Consider the following 24,043-nt stretch of genomic DNA (forward strand, 5'->3'; position numbering starts at 1 on the left):
GAGTGGGGAGGACCTTCCTGTTGCTGAGTGTTCAGCTTTGCAAAGTTCAGCGGGCATTAGCTGGAGCGTCAAGGTACAAAATGTCACCTATTGCATCAACTCGTCATACTGACTCCTGTCAGGATCTTCATTTTTCTGGTGATCATTCACTGTGTGTGTCCGCAATGCCCTCATCAATATGGCATCTGGCATAATGTATGCCACTTTTGTAGCTCTAAGAGCATTCATAGCATCCATAAAAAGGGCAATAGCTAGTCCAATTTCTTGCCCATAGTTATTGTTACAAAGTAATCAAATGGGGAAACTAAACTGCAAATACAATATTTTTGCTAAATATTGCTTACTCTTGAAGCATTGTAAAATATACTAAATTATTCTGAAGATCAAAAATGAAAGTATAAACTAATTCAATAGTCCAAACAGCTCAAACTGAAATATTCCAATTACATTGAGTTCTCTTTTTTAACCATAAAAGCCAAATGAATGTTATTTTCCTCTGGTTTAAAGACAATTCTTACAAGTGATTGCATTTTTAATGATAAGTTTTATGATCGCCATTTAGTTCTTAGTGTGTGGTCTTATTCCAGTTAAGATTAGTGAATTACCTCTCATTTAATAAATAGAACCAAATATGTTAATTCCCACTAATATCCAGGCTGCATTAGAGTATTTTCGTCATCTTAGAGTTTTAAATCATTATTCCTTAATTACAGAAGAATTATTAAGAACATCGGCGTTAAGTCCAGAGTTTGCACAATACTAAGCATCAATAAACACAGACAACTCTAAAATATAACAGCCAATCGTTTTATTACAAAAGAAATGCAGAACTGTGGTTTTTAACAGAGCAATATCTCCTGCGTGTGTGATGTTGTTTACTTTTTGATTATGTGTTCATAACAAGTGAACAATATTGAGAAAAGAGAACTTTACAAATGAATCGGAAAGACTCCTCTAGCTTTGTAAAGGAGTTACATATAAATACCCATTCTCTACTTTCGGAATAAACTAAACAGGACATAGACCACCTATGTTTTAACAAGCTTTTCTCTTGTATGTGGTTCAACATTAATAGTGCCACTTGTCACTTCAAGCAACAAATGACTGTCGCCACTTAAAATGCATAGCAACAATGGAGAAATCCTTCAGCTGCTCTACTTAGTAAGTGCATTCAACCATGAAAATGAAAAGATATGGCGAGGAAAGTCAGTAGTGCTAAGCTCACGACTTGTCGTCTGTTGTACGGTGCTTTCTGCAGCCGAATCTGGGCTTTCCATCTGGTTGGGGATTGTGGGGCTGGAGTGGTGGGTGGGGGGCTGGAAACAAGCAAAGTAGCTTCATGCAAAGTTTGAGAATTGCACATTTTAAATTTGAAAACATTACTGCAGCTCAATGAAATTGCCAAAACTATACTGTATTGCATAATTTAAATGTAGATAACATGAACAAATGAAGGTGTATAAACCTGTGACTATTTTATCCATATTTTTAAATGTTCAGATATTGCAAATGACAATACATTTACCATGCACAAAATTAAACATTTGCAGCTATTAAAAGATGCGCAAGATAATCGGTAATGGATGGAACATTAATTCATATTCAAACAGTAGGACAAATGGCTGAGGGCAATTTTTCAAAGAGTAATATGAACATAAAACAACATCTATTAGCTTTCAACCAGGGCAAACAGAATAAACGGAGGTTTATTTTTCTGAAGTGCATCATAGAAATAAAATTAATTACATTTTTGTTTGCTTGTTAAAGAATCTAGAATAATTGTTATGTTACCTTCTTCATTAAAAATCCATGTATAAGCCATGTATTCAATCTTAATCCAAAGGTAGTGCAGTATGATCATCAGTGTCAATATTGAAAGGCAGAAGCCTAGAGCCTATTGAAGAATAACAGACCAATACAACATATATTGGAATGAAGACAAATGAATTAAGACCAATTAATCCTTACATCAAAAAGCACCATTTGACATGGGCATGGCACTTTTGGACAAAGTTACTATATAAACATATATTAATCAATATTGTCTGCCATGTTTCTATCTTGTATTTCAATAATAAAATGAACAAATTACTTGCAACATTCTGCTGAAGCCGCTCCATGACCAATCTCCAAGAAATATCGAATGATTCAAAGTGAGTCTCCCAATTTCTTCCCCAAAATACCTGGCTTTACTCATCATAGACAAGACTGGGAGTATTTGTACAACCAGCCTCTGTGTCTGCATGAGATAGTTCTCCATAATTCTTAACTGGTAGTTGGTTATTTCAGTGCAGAGGGTATGGAGTTTGGAATCTGGCACTTTAAAACATGAGTCATTGGTGTGATACCTCATTGTATGGTGCTCGATGGAAATGCAAATCCTTTAAAACCACTACAAGTAATATTCAGTTGGAGTATTAGAAAAGTGGTCCCTCAAAATAAAAACACTTCATGTGGCCAATTTCCCCATTTGGGCATTCCTGATTATCAAAAGTAAAAATGGTGTTTGGGATCAACCCCGGGTCATGGCTAGACTTTCTTGCTATGTGCCATAGGTTGGTCATTGGTTGGAAGGTAGAAGACAGAATAGAGATAAAGGAAATGTACTCTGATTGGCAGGATAGAACAATATGTAACTGGTAGGTGTTCCCTAAGGATCTGTACTGGAGCATTAGCTTTTCACTACACAGAACAATGACTTGAATGGGGGAATAAGGAGATGTATGTCCAAGTTTGCAGATGACACTAAGTTAAGGCTTAGTGGAAGCCCTAAGGGAAGGCTGTGAATGTTGTCTGTATGGATTTTAAGAAAGCATTTGACCAAACCACATCAAAGCCTCTTTGAAAAAACTTGAGGGTCAGTGACAGCTTGGATTAAAAATTGGCTTCAGGACAATTTTTGTCCTGTAGATTGTGGTAAATGGTGTTTTTTAAAGACTGGAGTATGATAAACAGTGGTACTAGGACCACTGCTTTTTTGATATATATATAAATAAATAACTTTAGGGACTTGAATAATGGGATAACATTTCAAAATTTGCCAATGATGCCAAACAGTGAGGATGATATCAAACAACTGCAAGTGGGGAGGCATGTGGCAGATAGAATTTATTACAGAAAAGTGATGCATTTCAGCAGAAGGGGTAGGGAGAGGAAATATACACCTAATGACACAGTTGTAAAGTGTGTATGCAGGGGAGAGGGATGTTGGGACTCATGTGCATAGGTCCTTTGCAGGTGGCAAGACATATTAAGGAAGAATTTTTTTATGCAGCAAGTGCTGATTGCCTGGCACTCACTGTCTATGAGGTTGGCTGAGGAGAGATGATCAATGATTTCAAAAGGAAATTGGATATGTGCCTAAGGAAAATAAACTTGCAATGCTATAGGTATAGAGTGCAGGAATGGAACTGATTGGGTTGCTCTAGACAGCTGGCATAGACTCAATGGGCAGAATGGCCTCCTGTGCTGCAATGATTCTATGACTCTAACTATGGTAGCTGGAGTTCAATGTAAGGAAACATGAGAAGGGTGATTCTCCTATCCCGCTGTGCTGTTTTTGTCGTGCAGCAGGCTGGGAGACTCTAGCTGTTTTGCGGGCTCCCCGCTGGGCGCCAAGGCCTCCAGGCATCTCCCAGCACCGGATTTCTGGCGCCATCAGCTCCACACCAGAAGTCGGCACAGAGCTGCATAATTTATTCAAATTAGAATTTTAATGTATTTTAATCTCATTAGCAGTCCCGGGACTGAAATCTCTGGGCCCGCTAGCCTCTCCAGTGTTTCATGCCAGTGGAGTTTAGTATAGCTCCCCACTTGCTGCTGGCTCGATCCCGCTGGAGTGAAGGGGGAGCAAACAAGGCCATTGCCAACCTGGGCCCCTGGCATTGCCCAAAGGGCAAAGTAGCAATGCCAAGGGGGCACATTGGCACTGCCCACCAGGCATAGGGCAGTGCTAAGAGGTGGGGGTGTGGGGTCCCGCTGCCACTTTGCACTTTGGGTTGAGTGACAGAAGGAGGGAGACCAACGATCGGGACTGCAGGGGTGGGGGGGGGGGGGGGGGGGGGGGGGGTGCCAGAACTGCAGGGGATGGAGGGGGGAATCAGGAGATCGGGGCTTCCAGCGATTGAGCTGGCCAGAAATCGAGCTGGCCAGCAATCAGCAGGCTGGCAAACAGGGGCCACTGTGTATGCGCCAATCTCGGCATTGACAGATCGACACATGCTACAGTGGCCTGCTCAGCTATGCTACCTTTGATGTGGAACCTTACCAAAAATGTCTTTTTGAAATCAAAGTAAACCACATCTACAGGTTCCCCTTTCCCCATGCTGCTTGTTACTTCCTCAAAGAACTCTACTAAATTATTCAGACATGATTTCCCTTTCTCTATGTTGTCTCTGTCTGATTTAATTGGATTATTTGCATAAAATTCATGAATGGACAACGTACATTTCAACACAATGAGGACATATAAAAAGAGCATGCATCTGAAAGGCTCCTTTTCTGACTTCAGGATTAGACAGCTAATTAATTACTTTTCAAGTGTGGTAATACAGGAAAACATAACAGCCGATTCACATATAACAAGTTTGCATAAACAGCAATGAGATAAATAAACTGTTTTGGTAATATTGGATAAATGTTCTCCAGGACACCAGGGAAACCTCTTGGCTATTCAAATTATGTACTTTCTTGCATGCACTTGGTGGCAGGACCTTGATGCAATGTTCTGGCTGAAAAATGGCACCTCAACCCATGGAGTACTTCATCAGGACTGAACAGAATCACATTAGCCCATTGTGATTGTGTTGGCTATTTGAATGTTGTTCCCATTCCCTTTCCGTTTCCCCATTTCCTTGAAAACCTTTTCCCTTTGTGTACTTCTCTATTTTCCTGTTGAAATTTATTACTGAATTTGCTTCCATCGTCCTTTCTAAGCACAGCCATTTCAGTTCATCATAACTTGCATTTTTAAAAATCCAGTTTTGTCACAAAGTAGTAACACCAATGCATTCAATTTTCACTGATTGCTGTGGACCTTACCATTTAACAAAACCATTATCAAATAGTGCTCTTTGTTACAAGGAATGCAGGCAGACTGAACAAGCAAAACCAACGTGGACAGATGAATGCCTGAGTCTGACGGTGAAATGGATGAAGTTACAGGAAACCACATCAGTCCTATGATGTATGATGGTCACTCCTGTAGAACAGATGTTAAAATCTTTCTTCACTGACCTGCATTACAGGTGATGGCACTTCGTTTTCACAGCTGGATGACTTCTTGGCGTCTGTTGACCCTGCAGCAGTATCGTGCTCTGCCTGTATCTTACTCTCTACCATTGCTGGTGGCTCAATCGGATCATGAGAGGTGGCATCCTGGTTGGTACTTGCAGCAAGCCCGGTGGTATTAATCACGTGCCAGGAACCACACTTATGCCAACCCGGGTACAACCTGGTTTCTTCATCAACCACTTCCAACAATTGTGGCATTTTAAAATCATCAGCCTGAGGACTTCCTTTTAATATATCATCCTTAACAAAGGACAAATACAAGAGTAAAAGGGAATGTGTTAGCAGTCTTCAACAATACTATAATACTTATTTTAGCTACTGAAGGCTTTACTTGTCTAAGATTAACTTGAACAGCAACAAATTACAAACAATATTCCATTCAATGGCACAGCAGCTTTTAATAACAATATGTAAATATATATATGTATATCATATATATATATATATAGTAACAATATGGTAGTAGTTTAGTAACATGATCACTAGCTCAAAGACAAAATGTAAAGTGCGAGCATCCACAAAAGTAGTTAAAAAGGTTTCAAATTGGCATTCAAGGTGAGTCAAGATAATGTTTTCAATTACAATTTGTCCTGCAGTTGCTCAGCTAACACTTTTGAGTATTCAGAAATAAATACCTGTTGTACAATTGTTTCAAACTCCTCAACTTCAGACTCATTCTGTCCAGATTTACCATCCTCGGATTCTATTAATGGAATTACAGACTGTCCACTTGCAGGAGTTCCATCTACAGCACGTAGAGATGCCACTTCAGATTCTCCCACTATGGAGAATCCACTCAGAGAAATTGAAGATGTATTACTGGAATCTGCGACTGAAACAATTGCATTTGCGGCACCTGAAGGCGGAACATTAAATTCTTGCATTGCAGGTACTGTACTTATAACACTTGGGGATTCAGTTATGGGTTCTTTTATGACAAAGATTTGTTCGAGAGGAACTAGAGTTGTAGAAATGAGTTCTTTTCTTGCCAGTACTCCAGTGTTCAGAGTTGAAACATTACTTTCCTCCACTTCAGAGACTGTATTTGGAACATCTGGAGATGTTTTGGTGGATTTTTCTGTGTTAGGAATTGTATCTATAACATCTTGAGTTTCAGCACTTGACTCCTCTATTGCAAGCGCTCTATCCTTAATGAAACAAGATGCAGCATTTGATTTAGCCCCTGGAGGGAGCTCAACCATGGCACCTGAAGACTCAGAACTGGACTCTTCCTTTTCAATGGCTTCAATCACAACTCCTGAAGATTCAGAACTGGACACTTCCTTTTCAGTGGCTCCAGCTACAACTCCTGAAGATTCAGAACTGGACTCTTCCTTTTCAGTGGCTCCAACCACAACTCCTGCCAATTCAGAACTGGACTCCTTCTCTTCAGTGAATTCAACAGCAGCACCTGAAGACTCAGAACTGGACTCCTTCTCTTCAGTGACTCCAGCTGCAACTCCTGAAGATTCAGAACTGGATTCATCCTCCTCAGTGACTTCAACCACAACACCTGAAGATTCAAAACTGGACTCCTTCTCTTCAGTGGCTTCAACCACAGCAACTGAAGACTCAGAACTGGGCTCCTTCTCCTCAGTAACTTCAACCACAGCAGCTAACGACTCAGAGCTGGACTCCTTCACCTCATTAACTTCAACCACAGCACCCACATACTCAGAGCTGGACTCTTCCTTTTCAAGGACGCCAACCACAACACCTGAAGTTTCAGAACTGGACTCTTCCTTTTCAGTGGCTTCAGCCACAACACCTGCCAATTCAGAACTGGACTCTTTCTCTTCAGTGAATTCAACAATAGCGCCTGAAGACTCAGAACTGGATTCCTTCTCCTCATTAACTTCAACAACAGCACCTGAAGACTCAGAACTGGACTCTTTCTCCTCATTAACTTCAACAACAGCACCTGAAGACTCAGAACTGGACTCTTTCTCCTCATTAACTTCAACAACAGCACCTGAAGACTCAGAACTGGACTCTTTCTCCTCATTAATTTCTACAACAACACCTGAAGACTCAGAACTGGACTCTTTCTCCTCATTAACTTCAACAACAACACCTGAAGACTCAGTACTGGACTCCTTCCTCTCATTAATTTCAACAACACCTGAAGACTCAGAACTGGACTCCTTCACCACTTCAACATCAACATCTGAAGACTCAGAACTGGACTCTTTCTCCTCATTAACTTCTACAACAACACCTGAAGACTCAGAACTGGACTCCTTCTCCTCATTAACTTCAACAACAACACCTGAAGATTCAGAACTGGACTCGTTCACATCATTAACTTCAACATCAACACCTGAAGACTCAGTACTGGACTCCTTCCCCTCATTAACTTCAACAACACCTGAAGACTCAGTACTGGACTGCTTCACCTCATTAACTTCAACATCAACACCTGAAGACTCAGAATTGGACTCTTTCTCCTCATTAACTTCAACATCAACATCTGAAGACTCAGAACTGCACTCCTTCTCCTCATTAGCTTCAACCACAACATCTAAAGATTCAGAACTGGACTCTTTCACATCATTAACTTCAACAACAGCACCTGAAGACTCAGTACTGGACTCCTTCCTCTCATTAATTTCAACAACACCTGAAGACTCAGAACTGGACTCCTTCACCTCATTAACTTCAACATCAACATCTGAAGACTCAGAACTGGACTCTTTCTCCTCATTAACTTCTACAACAACACCTGAAGACTCAGAACTGGACTCCTTCTCCTCATTAACTTCAACAACAACACCTGAAGACTCAGAACTGGACTCGTTCACATCATTAACTTCTACAACAACACCTGAAGACTCAGTACTGGACTCTTTCTCCTCATTAACTTCAACAACAACACCTGAAGACTCAGAACTGGACTCGTTCTCCTCATTAACTTCAACATCAACACCTGAAGACTCAGTACTGGACTCCTTCCCCTCATTAACTTCAACAACACCTGAAGACTCAGTACTGGACTGCTTCACCTCATTAACTTCAACATCAACACCTGAAGACTCAGAATTGGACTCCTTCTCCTCATTAACTTCAACATCAACATCTGAAGACTCAGAACTGCACTCCTTCTCCTCATTAGCTTCAACCACAACATCTAAAGATTCAGAACTGGACTCTTTCACATCATTAACTTCAACAACAGCACCTGAAGACTCAGTACTGGACTCCTTCACCTCGTTAACTTCAACCACAACACCTGAAGCCTCAGAACTGGACTCTTTCTCCTCAGAGACTTCAACCACAACATCTAAAGATTCAGAACTGGACTCTTTCACATCATTAACTTCAACAATAGCACCTGAAGATTCAGAACTGGACTCTTTCTCTTCAGGGACTTCAACCACAATACCCGAAGACTCTGAACTGGATTCTTTCACCTCATTAACTTCAACCACAGCACCTGAAGATTCAGAACTGAACTCTTTCTCTTCAGAGACTTTAACAACAGCACCTGAAGACTCAGAACTGGACGCTATCTCTTCAGTGGTTTCAGTGACCTTGCCCACAACATCTGGTGATTCAATTCTAGCACTTTCTAAATGTCCAGTCACAATTTCAGTGTTTTCGTTCCTGTCAGCCGCATCTTCCCCATCTTCAAATCCTTCTTCAGATTCCTCTTCAACTGTAAATAAATATGCTTTACATTATCATTAGCATTGGAATAAATAAACATTGGAAAACACAAATCTAATTTATTTGTCCAATAAACTATTAAAATAACATTTGTATCTATAGAAGTGATTTGGTTTCTTCTATTTGTTTTACTAAAATGTTTATAGCAATATTCACCTACTATTATTTGAGTACATGAAGACCTAGGTTTGGATTTTGTAATGACAGAGAGGCTCTCTGCTGTATCCAAAACAGTGAAAATGTCTAAAAAAACAGAAGTCCTGCTCCCAAACACAACACTGCCCATTTTTGCAGGAGTGAGAATGGGGGCAGGTTGTGTTTCACACACACACGGTTTACAGAGACAGCTGGCTATTTAAATCATCAGCTGCCTCCACTGGTGTGGGATTTTGTTAGACCAGGAGTGTGAAAATCGACATGTGCAGATTAGACCAGGTAAAAGCTAGTTTAACTTGGATAGATTTGTTTGGATAGTCAGGGTACCCCTTTGGAGCAAGTCCAGGAGCACCTTTAGGCAAGCAATGTGCCCTTTGATGGAAGTCACTCGGGTCTCGGGTCACTGTCTGTGTGGAGTTTGCACATTCTCCTCGTGTCTGCGTGGGTTTCCTCCGGGTGCTCCGGTTTCCTCCCACAGTCCAAAGATGTGCGGGTTAGGTTGATTGGCCAGGTTAAAAAAAAAATTGCCCCTTAGAATCCTAAAATGTGTAGGTTAGAGGGATTAGTGGGTAAATATGTGGGGGTAGGGCCTGAGTGGGATTGTGGTCGGTGCAGACTCGATGGGCCGAATGGCCTCCTTCTGCACTGTAGGGTTTCTATGATTTCTAAGTTAGGAACACGTTGCAGTAAGTCAGGTACCTTTTTGAAGTGATTAAATAAGTAATCAATATGCATAAAAAAATGTACAAACTCATCACTATCAAGCTCATTGGAACTGTCAACAGGCCTGTCAAAATCAACTGTCAAAACTTTCAGAAGCACCTGTCAAAACGAACTGTCAGCAGACAATGCATTTAAAAGCCCAGCCCTTTAAATCTTTGACAAAAAGGTCTGGGGTGTTAAAAATAAATGATTACTTGCTATTTCACTCTGACTGTTGAAATAGGCCTGTGGGCTTTCATTACTGGATTACTGCTGCATGACAGTAGCTTCCATTTTACTGTTTTATTGACAGCTACGGTGATTACAAACTTTTTGATGTGGGCCTGAATTCCAATTCCTGGTGTAATAAGAATGAAATATTTGTTATTATAAAGCTTTATTTAATTGAAGGAATATAAATGAAATAAATGGGATTTTATGAATGAATTTATTCGATATAGTGAAGTCTGCAATAGGCACTTAGAACTTTGTTTTATAGAATTTTATTTTAACTCATCTCTGCATGTCCTGAAGTCTGCCATGGTGGATACCAGCAGAGTTGGCATTGTAGGTGTAAGGGTAAAGGGTGGTGTATGGGCTGATATGAGTTGGCACTAAATTGGCATAGGGGCTACAATGGCCATGGGGTGTGTGTGTGTGTGGGCATGAGATGACATGTGTTGGCATTAGGGTGAGGCATGGGGAATGTGTGCACAGACTGCAGGCATCTGAGGAATGAGAGTTTGAGGATGTTTTAAGTTGTAATCTTTATTGTTTTATTTTTGGACAGTGCCAGAACCTGGAGGCAGGGCTTCCACCCAATTTGTCTCTGCACCAGGCAGCCTCCTCACGTCTTCCAGTTCACCTGCCCTGATTCCTACTCTAACCCACCATTCCCCCAATCAAAAATTCAATGTCTGGGCACCTATTTTTAAAGGTCAGGTTTGCAGAGCCAGGAATTTGCTGGCTCGATGCACCCAACCCAGGAGAAAAATCTAGAATTAGTGAACCAGCATTTAACAATATGGTTTTAGGTCCAGCAAGAGTGACGAAAATTTAATAGATTAGTGCATGAATACATGAACCAGTGGTTTACTTTTATACTCTGCATATAAATTGACTCCCATTAATATGTAATATGTAAAGAAGTTGGTGGTAACTCTTTCATTTTGCAGATTCTGAAACTTGTTTTGTGTCTGGGTTCTCAGTGTCTTCGTTGAATCATTTCCAGGGTTCAACATTCTATTTTATCCCATTCCTGATACCATGTTTCAATTATAAGGACAGCAGTCTTCATTAGCGTGAGAGATCTTTATAGAACTCATCTTAAAATGTCTACCTCCTGAAGCAAAGTGCCTCATAGCAGAGTCACATGACTTTGGCAAGCTAGTTATTCGGACAGAATTGCATTTCCAAAACCCAACAACCTGGAAGCATCCACTGGACATGAGTGTTATAGTAATGGTGACCTTGATGGCTACTGGGAGGGCCATCTTCCCATTGCTTTGAGGCTCCATTTTGGTGTAAAGAAGGTGGCATAATATGTGACAACCTTGTTGATGAAGTGTAGCCTCCTCAGACACTGCTCCTATTTTTGGCAGTTGTTCTGTAAGAGCACCCTTTGTGGCTGTGGTGAACCATTGTTGGTTCCCACCAGGTAGTGCTGAGCCATGGTCTGGCCAGTACTATGAGTCTGTAGATATGTTACTGTTGGGGTTAGGGTTGGGCTGTTCTACCTGTTAATATAGTCCTATGGTACACCCCAGTTGGCTCCGCCCCCTGGGAGAGGTATAAAGGTCACTGCTCTGCCTGGTGACCCTTTAGTCTGGGATCGTATACTGTATATAGTAGCTCTGTTATTGTTGGCAATAAAAGCCTTTATTTCCCGAGTACATCCAGCCTCTCGTGTGTTATATCGCGCATCAGTGGCTATGGCTTTCTATGAATCATCCTTCTTCTCCTTGTCCCCTCTCTACCTCTTAGTCATGTTGCAGACCAAATGGCATTGTAACAACAACTCCCATACCAATGGAAGACACTGGTCTTTCCTCCCTTCCTGTGTGCAGCAAGGTTTCCTCAAATTACTCCAGTAACTCAAAACAGTGCTTCCACAAACTTTACCTTAGACCATGTTGAGGGCCTATAGTCAGGATTAGTTAGAGGACTGGGAAAAAGGAATTCCATTCATACTTTTTGAAATTAGGGACGCACCTAATGAATCAATAAAACTCAGTCCGTCTGAATTGATTTTTGGTCATGAGGTAAGAGGGCCACTTAAATTGATCAAGAAGAAATCGATGAGTCAGTGTTCTGCGGCTACATTGTTGGACTACGTGTCAAACTTTAGGGAGAGATTAACTAGGGCCGGTGAGTTGGCTAGATAGCACTTAAAAGGGGCACTGTATGAGATACAAAAAGAAGCAGAGAAGAAATCTAAAATTTGTAATTTTGTTAGTGGGGAGAAAGTACTGGTACCATTACCAATGGAGGGTTAAAAGCAAGGTTTTAGTGGGCCTTATCAAATTGAAAGAAAATGAAGAGAGGTGAATTATTTGATAAGAATGTCAGATAGAATGAAAACTTACAGAGTATGCCATGTGAATATTCTTAAATGGTATTTTAGAGTCATAGAGGTTTACAGCATGGAAACAGGTCCTTCGGCCCAACTTGTCCATGCCGCCCTTTTTTTTTTAAACCCCTAAGCTAATCCCAATTGCCCGCATTTGGCCCATATCCCTCTATACCCATCGTACCCATGTAACTATCTAAATGCTTTTTAAATGACAAAATTGTACCCGCCTCTACTACTACCTCTGGCAGCTTGTTCCAGACACTCACCACCCTCTGTGTGAAAAAATTGCCGCTCTGGACACTTTTGTATCTCTCCCCTCTCACCTTAAACCTATGCCCTCTAGTTTTAGACTCCCCTACCTTTGGGAAAAGATATTGACTATCTACCTTGTCTATGCTCTTCATTATTTTATAGACCTCTATAAGGTAACCCCTCAGCCTCCTACGCTCCAGAGAGAAAAGTCCCAGTCTACTCAGCCTCTCCTTATAACTCAATCCATCAAGTCTCGGTAGCATCCTAGTAAATCTTTTCTGCACTCTTTCTAGTTTAATAATATCCTTTCTATAATAGGGTGACCAGAATTGCACACAGTATTCCAAGTGTGGCCTTACCAATGTCTTGTACAACTTCAACAAGACGTCCCAACTCCTGTATTCAATGTTCTGACCGATGAAACCAAGCATGCCGAATGTCTTCTTCACCACTCTGTCCACCTGTGACTCCACTTTCAAGGAGCTATGAACTTGTACCCCTAGATCTCTTTGTTCTGTAACTCTCCCCAATGCCCTACCATTAACTGAGTAAGTCCTGCCCTGGTTCAATCTACCAAAATGCATCACCTCGCATTTGTCTAAATTAAACTCCATCTGCCATTCGTCAGCCCACTGGCCCAATTGATCAAGATCCCGTTGCAATTGGAGATAACTTTCTTCACTGTCCACTATGCTACCAATCTTGGTGTCATCTGCAAACTTACTAACCATGCCCCTATATTCTCATCAAAATCATTAATATAAATGACAAATAACAGTGGGCCCAGCACCGATCCCTGAGGCACACCGCTGGTTTGTTAGGGAAGACAAGCAGAAGAACAATATGTTAGTTGGTACAACTCAGAGTGAAGCAACAAATCCAGATGATTCTGAATTTGACTTTCCTCAAATTAGATTGGACAATGAGGAAGTAATCAAAAATTAGAATAAATTACTGGGTACAGTTTCATCAAGCAGTCTTACTTCACTTCGTTGTACTTTTCTTTTGTCTATGGGAGTACTATTCAATAATGAAGATATGAATGGAAGCAAATGAGTGCAATGCAAAACTGGTGAAAGTAGAGAAAGGGAACCAGTTACTGGAAGATGATGTGAATGGAAATTGAGTAGATGCAAAGACAGATGCAGGAAAAGCTGACTGACTCGGAGCCTGTTCCTGAGTTGTTGAAATTAACTGGGCAAAAACTGCAGGACTGTCAACAGCAGCTCATCATCTATGAGAAGAAAAAGGTAGATCAGTCAGCAGACGCATGTGATCTCAACGTGGAAATTGAGGAGCAGAAGCATTGTACTACAAAAGAAAAGGAAAACAACGTGAAGTAAGACTGTTTGATGATTCTGTACCATTATTCCAAATGAACAGCTGGGATAATCATAATGAATCTGTACAGCTTGCACAGACATGGATACCCAGAGAAACAGTACTGTTCATAGATGATGTTCGGCCTGGAGCTGTTAAATGAAGAGGCTCTCATTCTCTCTCTCTATCTCCAGAAGTTTTCTTAAAGCCCTAAGGCTATTAACCCAAGTCAAAGCAAGTATGCCTGGGTTTTGCCAACTAATTTTAAAGAGAGATTTAAGTCTTTTAGAGAAATATTGCTTGATTGGAGGTGATAGGTTAGCAGTTAGGATTTGTATCTTATCATGTTTAAGTATTATTCAATTGTTAAAGGTTAAGCTAATTCATTTGTTATAATTAAACTGTGTTGTTAACTAAAGTCTGTTTTGATAAAAACTTCCCAGTTTGTAGTAGAATTGCACCTGCAGTGAAACACCTTATCCTCACACGAATGCCAAAATAGAAAATTGTTGGGGTCTAGTCTGACTTCATAATATGCCCTGGGGTTTCTGATCAGTACCCGAACACACAGAATAGATACATTCCAACCACTTAGAAGAAGTCCAAGGGATGGACCCACTATCCATAGTTAAGTAGATAGGTTAAAGATAGTATCAAACTTAAAGAAAAAGCATATAATTGTGCAAAGACAGGTGGCATGTCAGATGATTGGACAGAATATAAGAAACAACAAAAGATGACAAAAAGATTAATAAGAAGGGGAAAAATAGAGTATGAGAGAAAGTTAGCCAGAAATATAAAAACAGATCGTAAGAGTTTTGATAAATAGTTTGAAAAGGAAAGAGTTACAAAAGTGAGCATTGGTCCGATAGAAAGTGAGTCTGAAGAATTAATAATGGAAAACAAGGAAATGTCAAAAGAATTGAACAGATATTTTGCATCAGTCTTTACAATGGAGGATACAGTTAACATTGCAGAAGCAGCAGGAAAAGGAAGGAGGGAGTAACTCAGGAAAATTACAACCACCAGAAACGTGGTATTCAGTAAATTGTTGGAGATACGGGCTGACGAGAGCCCAAGTCCTGATGGATTTCATCCTAGGATCTTAAAAGAAATGGCTCGTAAGATAGTTGAAGCATTGGTTTTAATTTTCCAAAACTCCTTAGATTCGGCAAAGGTTCTATTAGATTGCAAATAGCAAATGGAACTATTATTCAAAAAGAGAGGAAGAAAGAAAGTCAGAAATTACAGGCCAGTTTGCTTAACATTTGCCGTGGCAAAATATTAGAAGCTATTATTAATGAGATTTAAGATGAGGGCCTATTGCCCTTATCATTCTAGTTGGTAGAGGTCATGGATTTGGAAGGTGCTGTCAAATGAGACATGGTGAGTTGCTGCAATGCATCTTGCAGATGGTACACACTGTAGCCACAGCACACATGGCAGAGTGAGTGAATGTTTATATTGGTGTACAAACTGCCAGTGAAGAGGCCTGCTTGATGTCAAGCTCCTTGACTGTTTTTTGGAGCTGCACTCCAGACAAGTGGAGAGCATTCCATCATCCCCTAACTGGTGCCATGTTGATGATGGACAGGCTTTGGAAGATGAGTTAATTTTTGCAGAATTCCTAGCCCCTGACCTACTCTTGTAGCCACAGTACTTATATGGTTGATCGGTTCAGTTTCTGGTCAATGGTTACCCCCTGGATGTTGATGATGAGGGATTCAGTGATGCAAATGCTGTGGAATGTTGTCCAAAGTCTTGCTGACAGTTTCGGTATCTGATAAGTTGTGAATGATATAATACACTGAGCAATCATCAATGAACATCCTCTCTTCAGACCTTTCATCAGAGGAGAGGTCATTGATGAAGCAGAGAAAGCTTGTTGGGCCTAGGACACAGAAAAACTCCTGGGGTGATATCCTGCGACTGAGTTGATTAGCCTCCAACAATCACAACACTCTTCCATGTGTTAGGTTTGACTTCAATCAGTGAAGAGTTGTCCACCAACGTCCCATTTACTTCAATACTCTACAGGCTTTTTGATGCCACATGTGGCCAAATGTTGCTGTAACGTCAAGGACAGTCACTCTCAGCATACTTCTAGAGTTCATTTATTTTGTCCATGTTTGGGCCAAGGCTGTAATAAGGTCTAGAACCCAGATTGAACATTGATGGGTAGGCAATTACTATGTAAGTATCACTATACAGCACTGTCAATGACATCATCCATCACTTTGCTGATGATTAACAGCAGATTTCTGGAGCTGTGTTTGGTCAGAGTATTTGCTAGACCAGAGAAGAGTCCAATAAAAAGCAACTAACCCGCAGCCTTGAAGGAATGAAAAGGTTCAATTCAGTTCCATCTTACCAGCTAAACATCCAGACCCCAGTGGGGATCTGCTGGTATTAATTCATAGGCAAGAACTTTTCAGATGGTTGGGGGTTGGGGGTGGGGTGGGGGGTGGGGGGGGGGGGGGGCGGCGGGGGGGGTGAATGACACATCGCCTCCAACTACAGCAGGCCCAATGTCGCTTTAGATCTAATGAGCGCCGATTGCCAGAAGGTGGGACTTCTGCCATCACCAGGAGGAAGTCTCACCTTGGAAAGCAGCCAGCCTGATTGGCCAACATCTCTCCAATCGTTCCAGGAACAGCACTGCAGTGGCCAGAAGGGTCACTGCAGCTAGCTGCCTGGGACTAAGTGCCAGGACCTGGAGAAAAGATAAGGGGCAGAGGCCAAGGGGCTAGGGGGTGTCACAAGGGGGGTCAGGAGATCACCGGGCTCTAAGGGGAAGCCCCCCCATCAGAAGGGGACTTCTGATGGAGGCATCCCTCACTCAAGATCAAACTTAGTTCCCCCTCCTGACTTCCCGATCTAGCATCTGCCAACGAGCCTAAAAATTGGGGCTGGGTGGGAAAAGGCCCTTAAGTGGCCATTAGGGCCATAATTGGGGCAAGGGTGGGCTTTCCCTCTGTGGCCCTGCCCACACCGACGTACAATCGCAGTGGGCAGAATTACAGAGGGAATTCCATCCTTGAAATTTTACCCCCTCTCCAGCCTCAAAACCCACCAAGGGAAAGTGCAAAATTCTGGGCATTGCTTAATAGCACTTTAAATAAAACTCATGATTTTTTAAATTGCCAATAATGGCAGCTGACTGAAAGAAAGTTCTGGGAAGAATAAGCTTATGCAGAGAGACTCCTTTACCTTTGAGGAAATTGATTGCTTGGAGTAGATTCTGTTCTTTCTCAAAATCTACATTGTAGTGATCCATATTTTCATAACTGCCCTCCAAATCTTCGATCACTGACACTCTTGTCGATTCTGAAAGTCTAATTATAGAAGAAGTCTTACTAATTAGATTGAAAAGAGATCCTTCTTCAATTGGTAAGTTTTAAACTGGTGTCTGTACTTACTTTGCTGTCAGTATCTTTGCATTCTGCAAAAGAAAAATTAATTAAATTGTAAACTTTCTGAGCAAAGTCCCTACAAGGAAATCAGAGAGATAATGAAAACAGAATGCAGAAAAATATCAATACCTGCAGAAAGACTACCATTTGTGGTTCCTCCAGAGACTGAAGTGCGGATTCTATGAGCTTGGACGTGGATTGAAAACGTTCAGAGTATGCCTTGATCAGAGACTTGCAGTGGGTCATTTTTTCTTCTTGCTCGCTTGCAATTTTGTGCATCATCTCTTGTTTTTTTGCTTCCAAGATTGCAATTAGGGAATCCAGCTTTTCACACATAATTTCTATTTGGCTTCTACAGTTGTCCTGGAAAACAACATGGAACAGGTTGTTGTAGAATGAGAGAAATGCACATTAATGTAGTCTCGTTAAAAGTCAAAATGTAAACCTAAGGCCTGCTGGGAAACGCAGCTTCAAAATCATTGTTGATTACTTTCCTGAGACATTTCAATAGAACAGGCTGACCAAACAATATAGTGGGTCGATGTGCTGAGATATGGTGACATAACTGTAGATTCCAGAATTCAAATGCATGAATTGTCCATTTAGTTTGAATGTTCATTGCCAGCTTCACTAATAATTCAACAGTTTTTTTAATACCCAGGCAGATACATATTTTCATACATATATATATCAAAATATGAGTTACATTGAAGGTAATAATTCTTTTAATAGCACCAACTGGACCAAATGACAATGGTGACATGAGAGGGATGAAATATAGGTGCAAGTGAAGAAATGTGTCTGATAGTTTAATTTGATAAGAGATGAGAGGGCAGTGGTGTCTATGGAGGAGGAATCGGTTAAAGGAGAACCAGTAGAGTTATGGATTATCGCTATGACTGTGTCTGATATGTTTATGTCTGACTGCGCTTCCAGATGTTGTTTACCATCAACTCCCTGTCTACCTCCAACTTTTTATCCTTACCCTTTCTCCTTCAAGTCACACTCTTGACTTGGAACATGGTACAGTTAAGAGGCTAATACAATTACCATATTTTGGGACTGTAGCTTTAAGTATAGGGTAAATGATAAGGTCATGTGACCTGTTCTGCTTGTTCGAGATCAAAGGATGGCTTAAATTGTTTTACTGAGGAGGTGGTGAAGGAATTTACACTTGGAGACAATTACATCAGTCTCTGAGATTAAAATAAATAGACTTTGAGTCGCCCAAAGTGCCAGAAAGGTATTGAAGGTATTGGGTTATAAACAGTTGTGCTATAAACTGTCCATTCACTTTCAAGATGAGAGGGACTTGGGATCAAGGATAGTTAATTAGCATTTCTACAAGAATGCAAAGTTAATGGGGGAATTTTACTAAAAATGGCAGAGTGTTGGTTCAGGAGATAAACATGCCAGTTTTCTCCCCAGATCTTACCACATTTGCCACAAAAAACAGGTAGTTGTGTTTCACGCCATCATGTGGGGGGCAGGGCCTCAACACACCAGCAAAGCCCAGCTGCACTGAGATTGGGGTGCCATATTTAAACCAAACAATGATCTCCCTCCTCCACCAATCAGGAGGTCTGAGGGCACCCCTCCCCCACCTCAGAGAGACAGGAGTTCAGTGTGGTTAGCTGGGAGAAAGGATGCTTGGTTTTGTGAGCTACCACAACCAGATACAAAAGGGAGACAGACTCCCTGCAGCAAGCTAAGAATCCTGGGAGACTCAACTTGGCATTGGCTGGGGGAAAAAGAATCAAGGGAACAGGCTTTACTGCTGGCAGTGGATTTAAGGAACTCTCTGAAAACTGAGTAAAGCAAATGGATATGCCCATTGGAATTAATACTCAGTCAAACAGCGATGCAAGAACCCATTGGAAGCTGGAAGCAAGCATGGGCAGGTGCCATAAGGACTATAATTCTGTGCAGAATGTGATGTGTGATAAGTATAAATGGGAATGTTCCTCTCTGTGATTTAAAATACAATTTGACTACAAAAAGAAAATAAAATAGTTTTTAGCCAATAGTGATTTTAGTCATTTGTTACAGTAAAAGTGTTAATACATGAATTCTTGCCATGCCATTCTTACAGTTAGTAACTGGAAGTTTGAATCTCTTTTTTTTTTAAGTTATTGGTCTCTATCTAAATCATGACAAAATATGTTGCTGCATGGTCAAAATCCTGGAGTTCCATTTGACATGGATAGCAGTGAATCAAGATGGTGGCTCATTATCATCTCAATGGCAACCAAAGTGGTCAGTGGACTTTGTTTTTCATTTTGTTGTCTCATGAATGAATAATAAAAAATAAAATCTCTCTGATTTAATCTCCCAATTTCAGTGACACAAAATGCCCCATTCTTCTGGCCCACCACTGTCCCTACCTCCCTGACCACTCCTTTGACCTCATAGATTCCTTCAGTAGATCTCTTGAACCCCATCCCCACTTCACACTGTTATAAATACCTAATTCATGGTTCATAGTAATATTTTAGAGGTCATTTTTATTTCTGAGAAGATTCAGGTTTTAAAAATTCAAGTAGAAATTGGATTAAATGCAATTAAAGCAGCTTTGTGACTATTACACTTAAAAGGCTGTGTCCATGTTGACTTAAGGGATTAATAGCCAGAAAGGTAAAGTCATAAAACAGCAGATTGGGTTGCTTGGCTAGGCCAGAGAGCCCCAATTGCGAATCGCGATGGCCTGGAGAATTGGGAGTTGGCCGGAAAGTGGGTTTTACGCCGATCACCTAACTCACTGCGACCCTGCCAGGCCGCGCTCATAGCCCCAATTGGGTCCCAACCAGAGTGGGCCGATGCGTATTCAAATCAATGCATATTGAAATGTAATTAGCAGGCTTGTAGTCTGAGTCAAATGGCCCTCACTATAACACCTGCCTGGCGTGTAGGACCCTGAGGGTTGAGGAAACACCACCAACGCCTCAGCAACGACAGGCATCCTCCCTCCACACCACACAGGCATGAAGTTTATTCGATCTGACCGCCCCCCCCCCAACCCCCCACCCCCCCCTCACCCCACTCAGGCTCCCTTTGAAGTTAGGCTGGTTAGGTGCATTGACCCGAACAGGCGCCAGACTATGGCGACTTGGGGAATTTCACAGTAACTTCATTGCAGTGTTAATGTAAGTCTTGTGACTAATAAGTAAACATTTTACTTTTTTAAGTGGTTTGCAAAAGAGGAAGTGAAACCACGGGCTGTCAATTGGGATTAGACTCTGTCTACGTTGCGGTCAGGATTAATGGAGTACTTGAGGTGCATTCAATTTTGAAGGGAAAGTTGCTTTGATTTTCATTGGCAAGTTGCTTCCTTGTCATACCTCTTTTTTTAAAACACGTATTTAATGTTGTGCCAAACTTTATCTTTTCACGCCTACACACGAAGGTTGGACTATCCTGGTTTAAGTAAGTTATTACCTCAATATTTTTGCTAGTTTCCTCCAGATGAGCAATGGATATTTGAGTTGCATCGTTAGCTGCAACAAGTGCTCCAACTTCATCATTAAGTTCACACTGAGAAACAAAGGCAACATGAGTAAGTTTTACATTTAAATTCAACAGTTTTGAAATGTGTTTTAATATTCAGTGACCTCAGCATTTGGTGACCACATTTCCCGACATTGGTAAAATAATTTGTATTTAAGTGAGATGGCAACCAATCAGAACGATGCTATACAAACATTTCAATTAAGAGGAAGTGATAATAATCATCTGAAGTTCCTTCCTGCCCTTGGCCCAATTTTTGGAATCCATTTAGTCTCTTGAACCACAAAGACTAAGATATAAAATACTTGTTCAAAGTTTCTGCTGTTCCCTTGTTCCTCATCATTAATTCCCCAGTGTCATCCTTACTATTTTACTTCCTTTTTATATACTTGTTTCAGCTTTTATTGCCTGGTTTTATATTTCTTGCAAGTTTACTCTCATAACTTACAAGAATCATAAGAACAGGAGTAGGCAACTCAGCCCCTCGAGTCTGCTCTTACATTTAATATGATCATGGTTGATCTCATTTAGGCCTCAACTCCACTTTCCTGCCCATTCACCATAACCCTTCAAATACTTACTAATTAAAAATCTGTCCACTTCTTCCTTAAATTTACTCAGAGTCCCGGCATCCACCACGCTCTGGGGTAGTGAATTCCACAGGCTCACAACCCTTTGAGAGAATAATTTCTCCTCATCTCTGTTTTAAATCTGCCACCCCTTATCCTAAAACTATGACCTCTTGTTCTAGATTGCCCTACAAGAGGGAACATCTTCTCCACGTCTATTTTGTCAATCCCCTTACCATCTTGTACAGCTCAATTAGATCTCCTCTTATTCTTCTAAACTCCAGGGAGTATAGGCCTGAACTACCCAATCTCTCTTCGTAAGACAAACTCCTCATCTCTGGAATCAACCTAGTGAATCTCTTCTGAACTGCCTCCAATGCCACTACATCCCTCCTCAAGGGGATGAAAACTGTACACAATATTCTAAGTGCGATCGCATTAATGCTTTGCACAGGTAACAGCAACATTCCACTGCTTTTATATTCCATTTACCTTCCTTATTACCCGCTGCACCTGCATACTAACTTTCCGCGATTCATGCACAAGAACACCCAGATCCCTCTGCACCAAAGCACTTTGAAGTTTCCCTCCATTTAGATAATAATTTCCCTTTGTATTTTTTCTACCAAAATAGGAGGACTTCTACCTCTTTAGTATTTTTTCAATCATCCTTTGCTGGTTTCTAAAGTTTTCCCTGGCTTCCCACTAATCTATGTACACCTTTCTGTTTTCAATTTGATACCATCTTTAACTTCCTTAGCCACATCTAGTGAACTCTTCATGTACAGTCTTCCTCCATTTTAGAATAATTTAACAATCCAACACTACCCCATGTGGATCCTTACTTTTGTTTCAGGAGCAGTAGCCATTTGGCGACATTGGGAGTGTAATGAAATGCAATAGCCATCAGGAGGTAGAAAATATGGCGCAATTTTCTACTTGTTAAGAGAAAGTCAGGACACTTGAGGTAAGGCTTGAGTATGAGGGGGCTGTCCCTTGATTTATGGTCACCCCACCTCAGCAGCAAATGCTTAAAATGTGTAACTACCTTTTGTTGCTTGTAGACAGTTAGAAGAGGGGCAACTTTACAATCCTTGTGTGCACCAAATACTTTGCACAATGAACAGGTGGGTACTGCACACGAAGTGCAGTATATATTAATCTTTTCCTCATCGTGCTCTTCACAGGTCGGTTGTTCAGGCTTTGCAGTAGATCTAGATTGATCGTATGAAAATTGCTGAATTATTTATTGCATGCCTTGACCGGTCAGTCACAAAATGCATAAACAGGATACACCAAAATGTATTTAAACATAAGGCTTCAGTTTTATTGTCTAAGATTAAAGGTACGTAAAATATATATTTCACTTACTCACTGACATTCAGTTTTGGTTCCACCAGGGTCACCCAGCTTCTAAACTCATTACAGACTTGGTTCAAACATGGACAAAAATAGCTGAATTCCAGAGGTGAGGTGAGGTGAGAGTGATTGCCCTTTGTACCAAGGCAGCCTTTGATTGAGTGTGGTATTAAGGAGTCCTAGCAAAACTGGAGTCAATGAGAATCAGGGGGAAAACTCTCAGTTCTTTGGAGTCATACCTAGCACAAAGGGAGATGGTTTTGCTGGTCAGAGGTCAATCATTTCAGTTCCAGGACATCACTGCAGGAATTTCGCTGGACAGTGTCCTGAGGCCCAATCATCTTCAGCTGCTTCATCAATGACCTTCCTTCTATCATAAGGACTGAAGTGGGGATGTTCGTTGATGACTGCACATTGTTCAGCACCATTCATGACTCCTCTGATATGAAAGCAGTCCATGTCCAAATACAACAAGACCTGGACAATATCCAGGCCTGGACTGACAAGTGTCAAGTATCATTTATGCCACACAAATGCCCCGGCAATGACCATCTCCAACAAGAGAGGAGTTAACCATCACTGCTTGACATTCAATGGCTTTACCATCACTGAATTCCCACTATCAATATCCCTATTGACCAGAAAGTGTATTGGACTAGCCATATAAATACTGTGGCTACAAGAACAGGCAAGGGGCAAGGAATCCTGCAGATTGTGTCATCCCCTGACTCCTCAAAGCCCATCCAACATCTTCAAAGCACTAATCAGGAGTGTGATGGAAATCTCTGCACTTGCCTGGATGAATGCATCTTCAACAACACGCAAGAAGTTCGACGTCATCCAGGACTAAGCAACCCGTTTGATTGGTACCCCTTCCACAACCATTCCCTCCCTCCACCACAGATGCATAGTGGCAGCCAGTGTGTACCATGCTCTGCAAAACTCACCAAGGCTCCTTAGGCAGCAGCTTCCAAACCCACGACTACTGCCATCTAGAAGGACAGGGGCAGCAGACAGATCAGAACACCACCACCTGGAGGTTCCCTCCAAGTCACTCACAATCCTGGAACTCCATCCCTAACAGCATTGTATGTCTAGCTACACCACAGAGGCTGCAGTGATTCGAGAAGGCAGCTCACCACTCCATCGCAAGGGCAATCAGGGTTGGGCAATAAGTGCTGACACAGCCAGCCATGCCCACATCCCATGAAATGATTCTTAAAAAGATGTTAAACGGT

At 41.3% G+C, this 24,043-nt stretch overlaps 1 protein-coding gene across 10 annotated transcripts in view; it reads right to left on the minus strand.

The window, feature by feature from the left end:
- Nucleotides 1–787: 787 nt before the first annotated feature.
- Nucleotides 788–24,043, minus strand: part of LOC144508538 (uncharacterized) — a 33,970-nt gene continuing 10,714 nt past the window's right edge. Inside the window, exons 3-12 of one of the 10 annotated variants that reach the window (XM_078236557.1) lie at nt 22,495–22,660; nt 20,809–20,904; nt 17,503–17,736; nt 17,380–17,402; nt 17,171–17,295; nt 8,777–8,947; nt 5,928–8,470; nt 5,236–5,532; nt 1,792–1,894; nt 788–1,316 (exon numbers count right to left, since the gene is read on the minus strand). In XM_078236557.1, the coding sequence (XP_078092683.1) occupies nt 1,222–1,316; nt 1,792–1,894; nt 5,236–5,532; nt 5,928–8,470; nt 8,777–8,947; nt 17,171–17,295; nt 17,380–17,402; nt 17,503–17,736; nt 20,809–20,904; nt 22,495–22,660 (3,853 nt within the window). In that variant the 3' untranslated portion in view covers nt 788–1,221. Of the gene's footprint in view, nt 1,317–1,791; nt 1,895–5,235; nt 5,533–5,927; nt 8,948–17,170; nt 17,296–17,379; nt 17,403–17,502; nt 17,737–20,808; nt 20,905–22,494; nt 22,661–24,043 lie in introns of all 10 variants that reach the window. The other 9 variants (XM_078236552.1, XM_078236553.1, XM_078236558.1 and 6 more) reach the window with 9 other exon arrangements.

Source organism: Mustelus asterias, chromosome 20, assembly GCF_964213995.1.
Source record: "Mustelus asterias chromosome 20, sMusAst1.hap1.1, whole genome shotgun sequence".
Lineage (NCBI taxonomy): Eukaryota > Metazoa > Chordata > Chondrichthyes > Carcharhiniformes > Triakidae > Mustelus > Mustelus asterias.